The sequence below is a fragment of the Sardina pilchardus genome, chromosome 4, assembly GCF_963854185.1.
Source record: "Sardina pilchardus chromosome 4, fSarPil1.1, whole genome shotgun sequence".
NCBI lineage: Eukaryota > Metazoa > Chordata > Actinopteri > Clupeiformes > Clupeidae > Sardina > Sardina pilchardus.
The window spans coordinates 23166101-23181857 of NC_084997.1; the positions used below are offsets into that span (position 1 = coordinate 23166101).

General features: G+C 42.2%; 2 protein-coding genes across 3 annotated transcripts in view; one reads left to right on the top strand and one right to left on the bottom strand.

The window, feature by feature from the left end:
- Positions 1-320: 320 nt before the first annotated feature.
- Positions 321-6411, top strand: pou1f1 (POU class 1 homeobox 1). Its single transcript, XM_062534666.1, has 7 exons — positions 321-462; positions 3043-3192; positions 3596-3694; positions 4915-5160; positions 5426-5590; positions 6049-6109; positions 6199-6411. Exons 1-7 carry the CDS (start codon positions 321-323, stop codon positions 6404-6406), a joined length of 1071 nt encoding a protein of 356 aa, XP_062390650.1. The 3' UTR covers positions 6407-6411.
- Positions 6412-8456: 2045 nt separating this feature from the next.
- The window catches only part of chmp2ba (charged multivesicular body protein 2Ba), a 9918-nt gene continuing 2617 nt past the window's right edge, over positions 8457-15757 (bottom strand). Inside the window, exons 2-8 of one of the 2 annotated variants that reach the window (XM_062534668.1) lie at positions 15084-15175; positions 12526-12720; positions 10752-10854; positions 10544-10650; positions 10334-10355; positions 9637-9646; positions 8457-8957 (exon numbers count right to left, since the gene is read on the bottom strand). In XM_062534668.1, the coding sequence (XP_062390652.1) occupies positions 8951-8957; positions 9637-9646; positions 10334-10355; positions 10544-10650; positions 10752-10854; positions 12526-12720; positions 15084-15175 (536 nt within the window). In that variant the 3' untranslated portion in view covers positions 8457-8950. Of the gene's footprint in view, positions 10356-10543; positions 10651-10751; positions 10855-12525; positions 12721-15083; positions 15176-15757 lie in introns of both variants that reach the window. The other variant, XM_062534667.1, reaches the window with a different exon arrangement.

The following is a 15757-nucleotide window of genomic DNA, read 5'->3' on the forward strand; positions in this document are numbered from 1 at the left end:
GTCCATCCAGTGGTAGTGCGTCTGTGAAAGAAGCGAAGAGACAAACACTGGGGGCCAAGTGTCGGGTTTCGTCCTTTCTTTTCCCAAATTACCCCTTTAGTCCAGCTCTAGGGTGGCAACAGCCTGGGGATACAGGAGGCATTAACATGGATGAGAGGGGGGACTGCGGGGATTGATATAAATACCTGCACACCACAGTGTGTGCCTCCCACAGGTGTGCTCACTCTCTCCTCGCCAGCTAGCGTCATCTTCTCCAGTGAGGAAGGTGAGGTGAGGCGACGCCGATCAGGGTCCGAGCGCAGAAGAGTCGGGACTCCAGGATGACGTGCCAGGCGTTCAGCGCCGCGGACTCGTTCGCCACCCTGGCAGGAGACTCCCCTGCCCTGCCTCTGCTGATGCACCATGCCAGCACGGGGGAATGCCTGCCCGTCAGTAGCCACGCCAGCAACATGGTGTCCGCAGGTAAGAGAAGACCATGTTTTCATGTTGTGGTGCCACTGCCTCTCAGGCGCAGGAGATCTGGCCTCTGCTCCACTCTGTGATTCAGAAATCCTTCCTGGACAAAAGTCCTGAACAGCTGCTCCAATCCTTTTTTTGCAAATATGGAATACAACATTATATTGTATAATAATGACAAACTGTATATTGTGTATATATAATTTTAGAAATGAAAAAGTATATACACTATGTAAGTGTGTGTGTGTGTGTGTGTGTGTGTGTGTGTGTGTGTGTGTGTGTGTGTTCAGTGAGGTCTTACTTGGTTCTGAGGCCTTTGAGAAGGAATGGCTAACATTTGCCCAATTAATGCTCTGCAGCACCTTTGAGTGGGAGTGGGAAGGAGGCCAAGGAGATTGTTATAAATGAAGTGTGAATATTTCTAGTACTGGGAGCCAAGCAGTTATCTGTGAAGTGGTTTCTCCCCGAGGGCTTCTGACAGCTGGAAAGAGGCGGCAGCGGGGGTGGGTGGGAGACCGGGGGAACAGTTAAAGTGACAGAGGGGCTGTTCGATGGACGTGTATCTGGGCAATGTAATGGCTTTGCAGCGTATGTGGATGAGTGGGATATGTTTGATTATGCCACTGCTGGCTCTTCCTACAAGACTCAACCCCCCCACAGGGCAGAGCTCCCCAGAGTCATCAGTAGCATATTAGCTGGTGTCTCCTGCAACAAATGTTAATGTCACTGCCATTTGAGCTTTACCGCACTGCTGGAGAAAGCTCCACCAGACAGGGCTAAGGATGTCTCTGTCTGTGCGGATTGCATTGCTTGATAGCATAATGATAAGCATAACACGCTTTTGGACATCATGAGATTGGGCTTTTATTTGTACTTACAACAATGAAATTATGCTTTTTGTTTTAAACAAGTTGATGGTGCTTTCTCTATGCTGTGGTTAACCTTCAAGTGTAAAACGTCTGCACTCTCATCCTTGAATGTTATTCCTCATTTTCATAAGTTGCTTTGTAGAAAAGCATCTGCTAATTGAATACATATTAACATGAATGTAAGCTGCCACAAATAGGTTGCACATAAATATTTTGCAAGTCTTTGAAATAGAACAGATGTTTTTTCTTTCAGTTTCCTGAGCTGGGTGTCTGAATGTCAGTCTGTGAGGTTCAAACAAACTGTCAAATACATTTATTTGACTCAGTCTCATGTAGCCTAAACTTTGAGTGAACCAAGCTAGCTATAGTTTCCTATACCTTGTGAATGGCAATTTATCCAGCAATGTTGTATTTTAAATGCTTTTCTTGTATTCCATAGGCACCTGAGCAGAAAACTATAGTGACTAACTGGCCACTAGTTTGTGTTTATCTGTATACCATCAAAATGAAATTAAGAAAAAGTAGTTAAGTGCAAAACATATTTATCATATCTTAAACCATACCAACTTAAATAGTGTTGCTTTATAATGGGCTAAAGCAATCATAATACATGACTAAGGTTGTACATGGACTGCAAATGAGTACATGTTTTCTCACATTTGATAAGCACATGTAGCAAAGCTTAAGATCCGCGTAGAGTAGAGCAAATCATGATTTCATGGGTGGGCTACAACAGCTTTGCATCTGATGCAATGATGACACGATGAGACTACAGGGGAAGTGGGTCGCTATAGGTGCGTGGGCCAGGAATCCGAGCAAGCGGACAGCAACAGGCGATGGTAGGGCATACTGGTTATGGAATCATCCTATTGTAGCCCTTTGTAACATATACCTCAATTGGCTTTAAGCGCCATGTTGTATTCTCTACACCTAAATAAGGTATCATGTTTATAGGCCTACTGCCGTGTAACTGACCCTAGGCAGATGGGTCAGGCTTTGAGTCGTGGATTTGCTTGAGGTTTCTTCCTATATCTATCTATAATCCTAGGGACTTATCTCTCACCCCGGTTACTCATGGGCTCTCTCTGAATGTTTAACACTGTAAAGCGCCATGAGACGTGTAATGTTTTGGTGCTCTATAAGTGAAATTGAATTGAAATTGGTAGTCACCCTGATGATTTTAAATCAGCCTGACTGTTTACTACTTGTTTGTTGTCTACTTTAAATGTTTGCTACTTTATTTATGTTGTCTGAGGTAATGTATCTGAATGGAACTAACCCTTGTAGCACTTGAGCATTTGAGGTATTCTAAACTACTGTAAACCCTGTGAATGGAGAGTTCTCAATAATGGTGGAGATTCATACAAAAGTGCACTGGATCTTCAGCCGAATTCGGCGATATTATGAGGCTTCGGCTTGAGGATTTATCTCAGTCTAGCGTTCCACTCACAACGCTGTGGTCAGTCCTTGCCATTTCTGGTTATATTGTTAATTTCATAGTGTTGTATGAAAACCTCCTCTTGTCGTGTCCTGTCATTTACAGGTGTCCTTTGATTGTGTACATTTGTCAGTGTCATTCTGCTGTGTAATTTGTAATGTTGTTAACATTAATTTCACTGATCTGGAAATGCAACTTTTGTGAAAATGCAACACTGTCTGGTGACCTGTTCTTTCTCCTCTAATGGCGTTGTAATCTGATGGTCAACTCTCTTTGAAGTGTCGTCCGGCTTGTCTCTGGTCCAGTCCTCCAAGCGGTCACACATGCATCTGTCCACCTCTGCCCTTGGCAACACGTCGGCTGGCCTGCACTACCCCATGCCTCCTTGTCACTATAGCAACCAGCAGACCACATACGGGATGATGGCAGGTGAGCTTGAGCTTCATGGGCTTTTCATTACGGACTGCTGGTGACTGTACTAAAGTCAGAAGGGAGGATGTGTGAGGGTTGTAAGCGGGGGCGGGATGTGTGTTCGGTCATTTTTCTACTTTATTTGAAGGGGTCTACATAAGGGTGACATGTAACCGTCATGAAAATGGCATGACACATTGTCAAAACCCGAAACTAAACTGTCAAAAACATTCCAAAAACCGAATGACACATTATGACAATGGTCATAAACATCAATAATGTGTCATTAATGTGCATGACATGTCTCATGTCATTCTTATGACGGTTACATATTACCCTTATGTAGACCCCTTACTGTATGCTACTGTGTGTTCTTGTCTGTCTAAAGTTACAATGACTTGACTTCTCCCTCTCCTCACAGCACAGGAGATGCTCTCTGCTAGCATCTCCCAGACTCGCATTCTACAGACCTGTAGCATGCCCCATCCCAACATGGTCAACGGAGCTAACACATTACCAGGTACAACAACCACAGGATGCCACTATTTGCATGGATGTTTTCCGCAATGGCGCATGTCAGACTTGTTTAGGCTGTCGTTCAGAATTTTAGACAAAGCAGTGGGCCACAATGAAGTTGTGTTTTCCAAAACAATGTAGGCGTTCTACTGAAAAATCCCTCTGAATAATGAAAACTCAACCTACTTCTAAAACTAGGCACATGGGAAGCACTCTATCAGTGTGTGTTCCTTTACATTGGTTACAGTCTAAAACAAACGAGATACCAAAGTAATACATTAATCATACAAACTGACATACCCCAGATTTTTTATCACAACCTGGGGCTAAGCAGTGATGTTCATATAATGGCTTTGTTAAAGGAATGGTAAGACGATTCTTGTCGCCATGCTTCCCCCCAGTGTTAGCAGGGGGTAAATCACTCAGCTGCACTATCGTGACAGAGAGCATTCACCTCACACCTGTAGCGTGAATGCAATGCGTGAATGTCCATGTGTGAATGATGAGCGTTCAGCTGGTGACTGATGACGACTTGTGTATAAATCCTGTTTATAAAATCCCAGAAGGCCAATTTGCTCAGTAGCGTGTGTCCACCTGATCCACTACTGTGTGAGTCACCTACTGTCACAGCCCTGCTCTGTTGAGTAGATAACCATGTCAATTATTTTAAAAGTGATCCAATGAAAGTGTAGCCTATATGAACTCATTACAATAAAACCTTGACTGTCACTGTCACACCAAGGGCCAAACAGGTAAAATTGACAGTTTATGGGTGCCCTAGCGACTTATTTCAAGTCTTGATTTGTAAAAAAAAAAGAAACACATGAAATGAAATTGGGTAATCTGGTAATCTGTCTGGTACATCCCAATAATTTCTCTTTTGCATTATTGTCCCAAAACAACCACTAGAGGGTAGTGTTTCCATTACACTGATTCTGGCTCCTACATTGTATAACATTGCATTGTTCATTTAGGGTTTGCCTTAGCAGTTCACACCCATGCCTACATTGTATCTGTCAGAATTCCAACTACAGAGTGTATGCTTTAGGGCAATACAGTAGCAGTACCCCTTTCCCAGTGCTGAATAATGTAGTGTGTGCTGGGACTCCTTGGGCATGTGTTCTATAGCCCCGGCTCGATCTGCAGGACCAAAAGGGCATCAAGCCGGATGGTGTTGCCCTGGAATGTGTTCCTTGAAAATGTGTCTGAATGTGTTTCAAAAAGGCAGTTTGGCCCCGTGCCTGTACAAGTTCCCGGAGCACAGCCTGGGAGGAGGGTCATGCGCGCTGAGCCACAGCTTCGCCCCGCTGCCCCAGGCTCTGCTGACGGAGGAGCCCAGCCTGGGCGACATCAAACAGGAGCTCCGCCGGAAGAGCCGACCCCCAGAGGAGCCGCCTGACATGGACTCACCCCAAATTCGGGAGCTGGAGAAGTTTGCTAATGATTTCAAACTGCGCCGGATCAAGCTGGGTGTGTTCTCTCAATACATATAACAATGTTTCCATGTATTCACATGGTTCAATAGAGCATAGTACTGAAAAGAATAGGAAATACACCAACTTGCACTGCTACTGTCACTGAGTGACAGCGACAGGGGCCTGACATAGCTGGGAGGGAGGATATTTATGAAGGTCTAATTTCTTCTCCCCTATTATTCATTTGTGTTATATACAGTATGTAAATCATTCACCCTCTTAGATGCCGCTAACTGGGTTCTTACGATGTCCTCTGACAGGCTACACCCAGACCAATGTAGGTGAGGCGCTAGCTGCTGTCCATGGGTCAGAGTTCAGCCAGACCACCATCTGCCGTTTTGAGAACCTTCAGCTCAGTTTCAAAAACGCCTGTAAGCTGAAGTCCATCCTTGCCAAGTGGCTGGAGGAGGCCGAACAGGCTGGAGGTGAGTGGGCAAATATTCAACCAAACTCTGTGAGTGTGTGCGATGGCACAAGTCATGTAAATACACATACCGGTAGGATTTACCGGGGGGGTATTCCAAGTATGTGGCTTAGTGACAAACCTGGGTAAGTTAACTCAGAGTAAGTGGTAAACCTCCTGATAGAAGAGTTGTACGGCTTTATTCTCCTAACAAAACAATGCCATCGGGTTCTTGTTGTAGGAGGTTTACCACATACTCTGAGTTAACTTACCCAGATTTGTCACCTAACCACGTACTTGGAATACCACCCTGTCCGTGCATCTTATAGTTTGCATCCTTATACTTTGCTGCCGTCCCTTTAGAAGAAACTGACTCTTGTTTTTAGTATGATGGATCATCAGTAATAAAGTATGGGGATGCTCTAAGCCTCTATCCTTAGGCCATATGAATGTTAATCTAAATTGTTCCCGCCTGCACAGCTCTGTTTAATGAGAAGATGGGCATACACGAGAGAAAGCGGAAGCGGAGAACAACCATCAGGTAAACACACTGCTGGGAAGACCTTTCATCTTCTATCCTATCCTTTTGCACGTCAGCACATTAATATCTTATTCTTATCCTCTGCACAGTATGGGGGCGAAAGAGGCCCTGGAGAGAAATTTTGTGGAGAAGAGCAAGCCGTCCTCGCAGGAGATCGTCCGCATGGCGGAAGGGCTACACCTGGAGAAAGAGGTGGTGCGCGTGTGGTTCTGCAATCGCAGGCAACGGGAGAAGCGCGTGAAAACCAACCTGCACCACAGCTCTTTCTTCTCTAAAGAGGTTCCCTCCTGCAGGTAGACATCACGTGGAACTCTTCCGTGAAGATTTTGAAATGACATACGGAAAATAAATCTCAGGAATATTTGCCTCAAAGCAATGGAAAATACAGTATGTTTAGCTTTGACTTAATGTGAGTAAACTACAATGGTGGATTACAAACCATAGCATATACTGTATGTGTTAGCTTCACTTGGATGCTGGACATATACACTAAAAGACTTACTGTAACTTCAGTTGATACCTGAGTACTGCTTATTTTGATGAAAACGTTGTACCCCAGATTATATTTGAACCAAACTGTTCTCAAACTAATTCCATGTTTACATAATCACCACTCACTGTCATTAATTATGGTAATACAGTACATTTGACGTTACCTTCATAATAATGATGAGAGTTGGTTTATTTCAAATAATATATTTGCTAATAATTTATGCTATTAATATTATTAAAATAATTGTAATAATGTGATTCTAAAACAAATGGCATTTCTATGCATCTCTTTTACCTGTATCATCATGGTACAGTATGTTATGATTAAACACAGTAATAAGACATTGTTCCTGTGTTGTAAATTCTGAATGAACTGTATACTATTTAATGGGGGTATCATCATCCTCATTAACCCAACATTTACAGAATACTCTACATAATGTGTAGTTAATGATATATCCAATAGAACAATCATGGAATAGCATTACAATAAATGATTAAATGTATCCAATAATAATAGAATAATATAACAGATTCATTATTAAAACGTCCATAAAATATTTCTTGGATGAAGGCAAGCCCTCAGCAGGTTTTACCTCCATATTTCACAAGAGCTTTCACCCTAATACAGTAAGCTGCATACACAGTGGGGTATAAGAGGTCCCTATAGAGCACACTTTCTAAGATAATTTACTCATTTGGGTGTCTGGCTTGGCCCAGCACAGGTGTGCTGCCTTTATATCACACATCTATACGTCTCTTTGACAACGAAGCACTAAGGTCTACTCTTGATGTACAACTTCACTTTGGGATGTTATCCTACATGTGGAAGAGATATGTGGATCATATCAACTGTATTATGGATTCTGTCAGCAAAACCCACTAGTATATCCAACCAACACAGATCATCCTCTGGAAAGACCCTTTAATAATACCATAAATATACAATGATGTGATACATTAATGTCAACCTCAGAAACAAAACATGATTGGTAGTGAACTGGCTGTGAACTTTTATGGAATAACGCACCTTTTCTTGGAAAAGATGTTATATGAGTTTTTCTGCACAGGGAGCAGAAGGAAATTATTTGGTCCAAGACCATTCTTCATTGAAGCTGTTAAAAACTCAAATATTTTAGATTTATTGAGGTACTTGTGGGTTCATTAAAGGTTTCATAGAAATAGTGCTTTCTTTCATTATCAATTCTGTGATGAAAATTTAAAAGCTGCCTAAGAGGAACTTTCGAAATGAATGAAAACATAGCAGAACTGAAAATATGACCAATAAATGTTCTCTTGCATGCAATTAAGATTGCAGGGGGAAAAAGAAATAGAAACTTGATTCATCTATTGATCTGGTCAATTGGTTATTGCCTGAGTAAAGGTTCAAGAAACAAAGGGCGCCTCTCATTCGTCTTTTTATTTATCCTCCCTTCCTTCCTCGGTCCTCATTCTCACTGATCTAGATAATGATGGGGCGTCAACAATGGGATAGTCTATCCAGTGTTTGTCATAGATCAGTGGGAACGAGCCTGGAGGACCGAGCATCGAGGATCGAGGTTGAGAGAGGGGCCAAAGAAAGACCATTGCCATGTGGGTCCAGTCAGAATCATTCCATTTGTATGACTGATAGTGAGGGCAATACCAATCCATTGCTGATACGGTGAGCGGAGATTGAAATGCCTGAGCCATAATGAGTAAGAGATTCAATAAGTTCAGACTCAGCTCAATTGGTAATTCTTTAGGGTGATTAAGCAATAAATCGCTGCTTAACTCAATTAAGTCTGCAAATATAATTCAAATTAACCTCACAGTTAATTGGAGAGGGTTTATTCAAAATGTCTCAAAGGCACCATGCAAGGCAAATTGCTTTATTAGGTATAAAGCCAAATAAACTGTACATTAATATACAAATAGATCTTGAAACCATTATGAACATAACATGTTATCAAATTTCCAACATTTAAAATTACAAAGATATCAAGTTACAAGACAAGACATGAAATTAACATAAGTGCAGTACAGTATATTGCTTTTTTCAGTAAGAGGAGATGAGAAGACAGATCAAGTCACACCTATGCAAGAATATTCTCATTAGTCCCATTCATGACTTTATTTTAGCCATGATGATCATTATCCCTCATGTATTCACAACACTTCATCAGTGGCTTCCCAAAAACAGTGTTTATAGCCACGCCCACCTACTGTAGCTCTACTTTCAGGGAGATTACTAGTCTGGAATACCATAGTTCACTAGCGTTTCCATCTGTCCGCAGATTACCTGCCCAATTAGCGACAAGAGGGGATGATGCTTTAATTTCAAAATCCAAAGTGGCTGTGGTAAACGTATCAACGCCTGCAAACATCAACAATTGCAGTCGTCTGAATGCATACATTTATGTACAGTAAAAGTAGGATCATATACATTGTTTCCTGACTGTCAATACTGTTTATTGTCAGTTTGTAAAGTAAGGCGAAGAAGGAAGCATCAGCAGTAATCCCTGATCAATGTGATTGGTTAGGCTGGACCAATGATTTCAAAGTTAACGCTATACCACACAAGTGCTGGAGAGGTAAAGTGTAACCAGACTATTCACTTTGTGGCTCACAGACTACTTATCTATAGACACTGGGTGTTGAAGGAAGATGTTCTGTCTTCAGAGGAGCTGAACAGAAAGTATGCTTTGATTTCTTATGCAAGGATCACAGCATTTCACACCAATGTAAAATTGCCCTCTTGAACTGTCACCTATTAATTGTCATGTGAACAGTACATGTACTTCAAAAACCCTCAGAATCACCATTAATCAGATTTTCACAACGATCAGATGTTCAGCACACCCTGCTGCTATTTTCAGTCACAGAATTTTGTCTCAGCTCAAAATTTTCGTTAACACAATCATTGTTTTTCTCATGCAGATCTTTTCTTTTGATGACAGGAGGGAATTAAACGTTTAAAAAAAAAATCTATTTCGATCATGTAATTTAAAGTGTTCAAGGAATCCCTATCAAGCACAACAAAGATTAATACTCACAGTGAGATACCTAAAAAGACAAAAAATAAAGATGTTAATGTACAAATAGACGGTCAATTCTACCAGTAAAAAGACCTACACCACACAGTGACCCATGCTTGTATGCCATTATGAAAGACATTGTACCAACCCAAAATAACCACCAGATAGCTAAACATATTCAGTGAGGTACAAAAATGATTTCTTTCTTTTTGGGGGGGATTATAAGGAACTGTGCATTTAGAATGCAAATCACATCCCCAGTCCATAGAACCATGGTGTCATAGAACCATGTTTTCCAAACAATGACCAATATTCATTTGCAGAGTGTGGTCAGCATATTGTATGCTGACTATAACTACCGGAGCCTCTCCATCAGCCACTTTCAGGCAAACAGATCCACCCAGGAGAACCCCATCCCACTCAACCCTCTCGTCTACTGTACACATCATCCGTTTCAGCTTTGAAGACTGCAGGCTTTTTCATCAGTTTCATTAACACCCACATCCAACCTCCTCATCTCTATCTCTATGCCCAGCTCACTTCACTTCAGGTACAGTGCTGGCAGTAGACACACTCATGACTTTGCAGATGATGCACCAGCTGAAGGTTTCAGGAGATGGTTAGTCCATCCCGAGGGCCTTGAGCTGCCTCTCAATCTCATCATCTGAGATGGTGGAGGTCGTTTTTGTCTTGGATGAATGGAGAGGGGACTTGCCTACTACGGGAACTCTTGACATCTGCAAAGCAGCATCCGAGACACTGGTTAAAATCGATCATTGTTTATTTACACAAAGCAAGCAAAACAGTTTTTTCAACTTGGATAGGAAAGAGTGATTGTCTCGGAGTGTAACTGGATGACAGGGAGAGAAAGACAAACTTGAAATAGATAAATACAGATAAACAGGCAGAAACGGAAGAAACTCACTTTTCCTGAGATCTCAATTCCAATCTGGTCCAGAACTTGCGTCACGATATCTTCTGATTCTTCTTCATCACCTGATTCCTCAAAGATCTCATCCAACGTGTTCTTGACTGTGGAGTAGAAAGACCATAGACTACATATCATTTCGTATTCTACATAACTGCCGGCTAAACTCAAGAGATTTATGACTCAAGTGTAGAAGGGCCCTTACTCATGTCCTCTGTCATTCCCATCTTTAAGTTCTCCTTCTGGAAGTCCAGCATGGTCTTTAATGTATTCTGTGGGTCCATCTTCTTATTTACAGTCTGCATGGTCTAAGGAATAAAAATGAATCATATCATTTCTGCGATTTCACAGGAAAGACAACAGCCCACAGATAAAAAAAAAAGAAAAAAAAGTACACATGTTGTAAATAGATGCAATAAGTAGCGGAAATTAGATGTGGGAATTCATTTTGGATGCGTGCCACTATGAATCTCACCAAGTGTGTCTCATTATGTCAGTGAGTGACACTACCCCAACACCGCAGAGGAGAATAGAGAGCAGAAAGCAATATTTCTTTGTACAACCCAACAGTCTCTCTCTCTCTCTCTCTCTCTGCCATGGCCTCATTAAACCCCATTTCTTATTTACTGCACCCTGAAACAGCTGTGGCTGACACCAGTTCCCAGGACACTGAGTAACAGACAGGAGACAATTCTAATACCGTCCTCCTTTCTATTGCACCAACAAAGCATGACTGGATGTGATAATGTCAACATGGCCTACTTTAGCTAGAACTGAACTACTGCAGACGCAGGCAACTAACACTTGTACTCTATCTCACACACTCTCTCTCTCTCTCACACACACACACCCACACCCACACCACACGCACGCACGCACGCACGCACGCACGCACGCACGCACGCACGCACGCACGCACGCACGCACGCACGCACGCACGCACGCACACACACACACACACACACACACACACACACACACACACACACACACACACACACACACACACACACACACACACAAACACCCACCCACACCCACACCCACACCCACACCAACCTAGGGAGAGAGAGAGGGCTGATGAAAGGGGGGTACAAACGAGCAGCTAGAGACTGAATTCAATTAGCCCTCATTTGCATATTTTACTAATCTGGCTTTTACCAACCTGGTGTGCCTGCAGAGGGATCTGTTCATATATAAGACCATTGTGTTTTAGTGCACTACACAAGTGCCTGCCACCAACACTCTGCTGCCTCTATTGCCCCCTTGGCTGTGGTGGTGAGTGCTATTGCAGGAGCAGAGAGAGCATATGGGTAGACTGGAGCATGGCCCCTGCCTGCCTCTCACTCTAATGTCTGACTTCAGGCTTTATGGTGCTCTTATAACACAAGGAACAAGGCAATGCCATATGCAGCAACTTGTGAAAAGAACAGTTTTATATGATCGTCTTTTGTACTTCTTGAAAAATTCAGTTAGAATTAGATATGTACATATTTGACATAATTCAGAGACATTGACACATCCAGACTGCTAAGATAATGTAATTAACGAAAATATTCCATGATATTGTACAACACAGAAGGCTACTGTACTGTATGTGTATGAAATGTGTCAGTATATAATAGCAACACTGTAAATAGCACATGCAACAGAACTAGCCCTTGCCTTGCAATATTACCAACCACACATCTACCACTCGGAGGCAGAATACAGATTTTGCTTAAACAAAGTATTGTGTCCCTAATTAAAAATTATTTTGATGTACTGAGCTCAGTGAGCAGTTTGCATTGTTCACACACGTAGACCAACTGCGATTAAATACAGAAAAGCAGACCAGAGGGACTAGCATTATTAATGCAGAGGGCGAGGCGGTGATTTCTGCTGACTGGACACGTCTCTGATTACACTGTGCTGGCTAACGGATGCCATGTATCTGCAGATAAGTAGACCTTATATAAAATATCAGATGTGCTTCTCACTTTCGCTGAGGTGGACATGGCTCCTGCCATCTTCATCTGAGAGTTCATCACTTTGGTTTGGGTGGACATGGAGGTGACCTTCGAGCTCACAGCGTACGTGCGGTTCTTCTGTTTCCTCAGCTGGACTAGCTGCTTGGCAAGTATCTTGCAGGCTTCTCTGTTTCCTGTTTTGGCCATCTTTTTTATTTCCATTTCCTGTTCAAGAAAGGGACAACACATTATTTCATAGTACAGAGTAAATATGGTTCTAATAACAAGTTTTAACATTTCAATAATGCTAATAAAACATAACCTTTCTTTTTGCTGTGTGAGTGACCACACAGGACAGTGGCATATGCCATCATCTCACCAGTGAGGGAGCAATCTGTGCCTATACATTTGGAATTAAATGAAAACAATATCCCCTCTCTGCCTTAGGGAACCTTCCATGAATAAGCACTGAAACATACATTAATCTGAGAATCCATGTAAGAGAGAGTGTGTGTGTGTGTGTGTCTGTGTGTGTATGCATTTCCAAATTTCTCCCCAGGGACTAAGGCAGCCTGGAAAAATCCAAACTCATTCTCAAAGTAAATAGAGTCTGGTGACTCTCTCGGACACAAACATTAAAAGCTTTTTATATCTCAAGAGTAATTCATTATAGTGTTCTCTGAGAGGAATCCTGTGATAATGGGGACATCAGCTTTTAAATGTGCAGATGCTTGGACCTCAAGCTATACTGATGTGCAGACAGTTGTCATAATCATAAACACACAGACACAATCAGATGCCAGATAAGCAATATACCTATTTGCTTATGTGCTCGCTAGCAGATGTCAGCACAGAATGATATAATGGCTTTCAATGTGGCTGATCCAACACCTATTAGTGAGACTCATAACCGAGAATGCAAGGCATGTTTGTTCATCAGTGTTTGCCGAAGAGGCTGTCTCTTGAGCATGGAGACACTGACGGGGCCATCATCACTGACAGACCTGCTCCTGCTGATGAGCTAAATAGGGACGAGCCCTTGGCGTGTGCTGTGATGACACTCATAAAGCAGGTGCTGCTGCTGCTACTGTTTAGAATCACATCTGCTGGCTAAGCAAAAGACAGAGCATTAGCAACAGAGACGCTCAGCAATGCCCTACTTCACTCAGGAAAACAAAAAGAATCATCTCGTTCCATCACAAGTTTTTTTAAAAAGAAGACAAAAGACGAGACGAGCTCAGGTGTATTTTTTTTTTCTGTTTGCGCTTTTGGAAAGTTGTCCTAATTCAGTGCTCAGCGAGTGACAGCGGCTTGCTGGCTTTTGAGTTGTGGAATGGTTTATGGGTTTGTCAAACGCAGGGGGAAAGTGGAGCGGCAGCGGGAGATAAATGTCTGAGAGACAGACATGGATCCTGTCTGGAGATTAATGGAGTGCTTGTGAAGTTTTGAAGAACAGACAAGAGGTCTTCACAAGAGGAATCGCTTCTGAGATTTCTGAGAAATTGTTCTACATTATAAATGTAACGACAAAACAACGTTTGACAAGTATGACTACTCCACATAGCACACAATCATCTTTAATGATGATTTATCTGTCTTTAATGTGTGATGCATGATTGTATATTATAGAATAAACATATGATTATGTAAATTATGTAAATGTAAAAAAACACTGCACTTACTAACTGTACTTATGGAGTTAGGGCTATAGTATCATGTATGTGTAAATTGCGCAAATACACTAAAGTAAGATGTGGAATCAGTATACTACTTCAGCACACTTGTGCCTGAGTGCGCTTCAAATGAGGCGGAACCAACTGACTTGTGATGAATTACATCTCATCAACCTCCCCCTGCTTTTAAAAAAGATGAATCAAAGCCAGGGGGGTCAACAAAGGAAACAAGCCACACTGAAGGACTTACAAATTAAGCTGTGTGTGTGTTACATTTCAATATAGGTCATTTCCAGCATGGGACTTCTTCAGACCAAGAACAAAGCCCCAAAAAGTAGATTAATTAAAAGATGGTTTGTGGCGAGAGGGCTTCAGAGATCCCCTGAGAGGTAATTATATGCATGCTGCATTTATCCGCACTTTAACACATGAAGAGCCACAAGTCCCCAATGCTATTATGAGCTAGAAAAATAGATGGATTGAGTGACTCCACTTACTGATACATCTCGTCGTTATCTGACTAAACCTAATTTCCACATTCAACCCTGTTTAACACTAACCATAAGGCTGGACACAAAAGGTTGTTTGCTATCTATGAATCTATTTCATGTGACACTTCACAAGCTAAGAATGCTGACCACCTCATGGGGTTGAGAATTCTGATGACTTGTAAAGGCCGGAGCCCACCGGACACGTACGCGACACAACAAGAAAAAAATTAGAACTCCATTGTTTTTAATGGAGCAAAGCTCCACTAGAAAGGTCTGCCGTGCAGCAGCTACACAGGGATCGAAAACTGTTCAAAAATCCTGCATGTCAAGCTGCTGAACGCCGTATCGGGTGGGCACCGGCCTTAAGAGGAGGACATGGTGTGTGAGCACGGTGGAGTAGCTCGTCAAAGCATCTCTTCCTCACCATTTGCTTCTCCTGCTTCTCCAACGCTGCTCGGTCCCGAGTGATTTGTCTCTGGGTGCCTCTCAGCTCTTTTCCTTGTTCCTTAATGATATCTGAGGAGAACAAGGGTTTGGAGACAACCATTATTCAGGCTTTCATTTCCCTATACAGTACAATATATATATATATATATATATATATATATATATATATATCACATATCACATTCAGTTTATCAGAGAGCAGTTGATCTCATGCTGTTTTAGGCTGCCACCTCCGATCTGAAGAAGGCCATAAAGGCCAAAACGTTATCGCTATATTAAAAAACTGACTTATATAACTCAGAGTGTGGGGCATCTCTCTCCCTAACTAAGCTTTATTCCTAGTTGCCTGCACCTCGACTTTGGTGTGCGTTTGTACCTCTCCTCCTTAGGCTGCCACCTCCCCCGTGGGCCTCTGTGTTGAAACCCATATGTGGACAGATTGACAGTTGCTAGCTAACTGAGGAAACATTAACCAGAATGCAAGGGCACTGACCTACAACAAACCCTTAAAACGGTGTACAAAGCCAGCATGTCAGAACAGCCAGAATGTGACACATCCAGATTTGTCAGGGTTTACAGTGCTCACTCCAACGTGGACATGAGCTCATTTCTAGAGAAATTAGTTTTATGTAGAATAACTTTTTGTTCTTA

Excerpts from the sequence above, each read along its gene's own strand:
- pou1f1 (XM_062534666.1), top strand. The coding sequence starts at position 321 with ATGACGTGCCAGGCGTTCAGCGCCGCGGACTCGTTCGCCACCCTGGCA. Across the intron at positions 5,591-6,048 it reads GGAGGCCGAACAGGCTGGAG|CTCTGTTTAATGAGAAGATG; the intron begins GTGAGTGGGCAA and ends CCGCCTGCACAG. Across the intron at positions 6,110-6,198 it reads AAGCGGAGAACAACCATCAG|TATGGGGGCGAAAGAGGCCC; the intron begins GTAAACACACTG and ends TCCTCTGCACAG.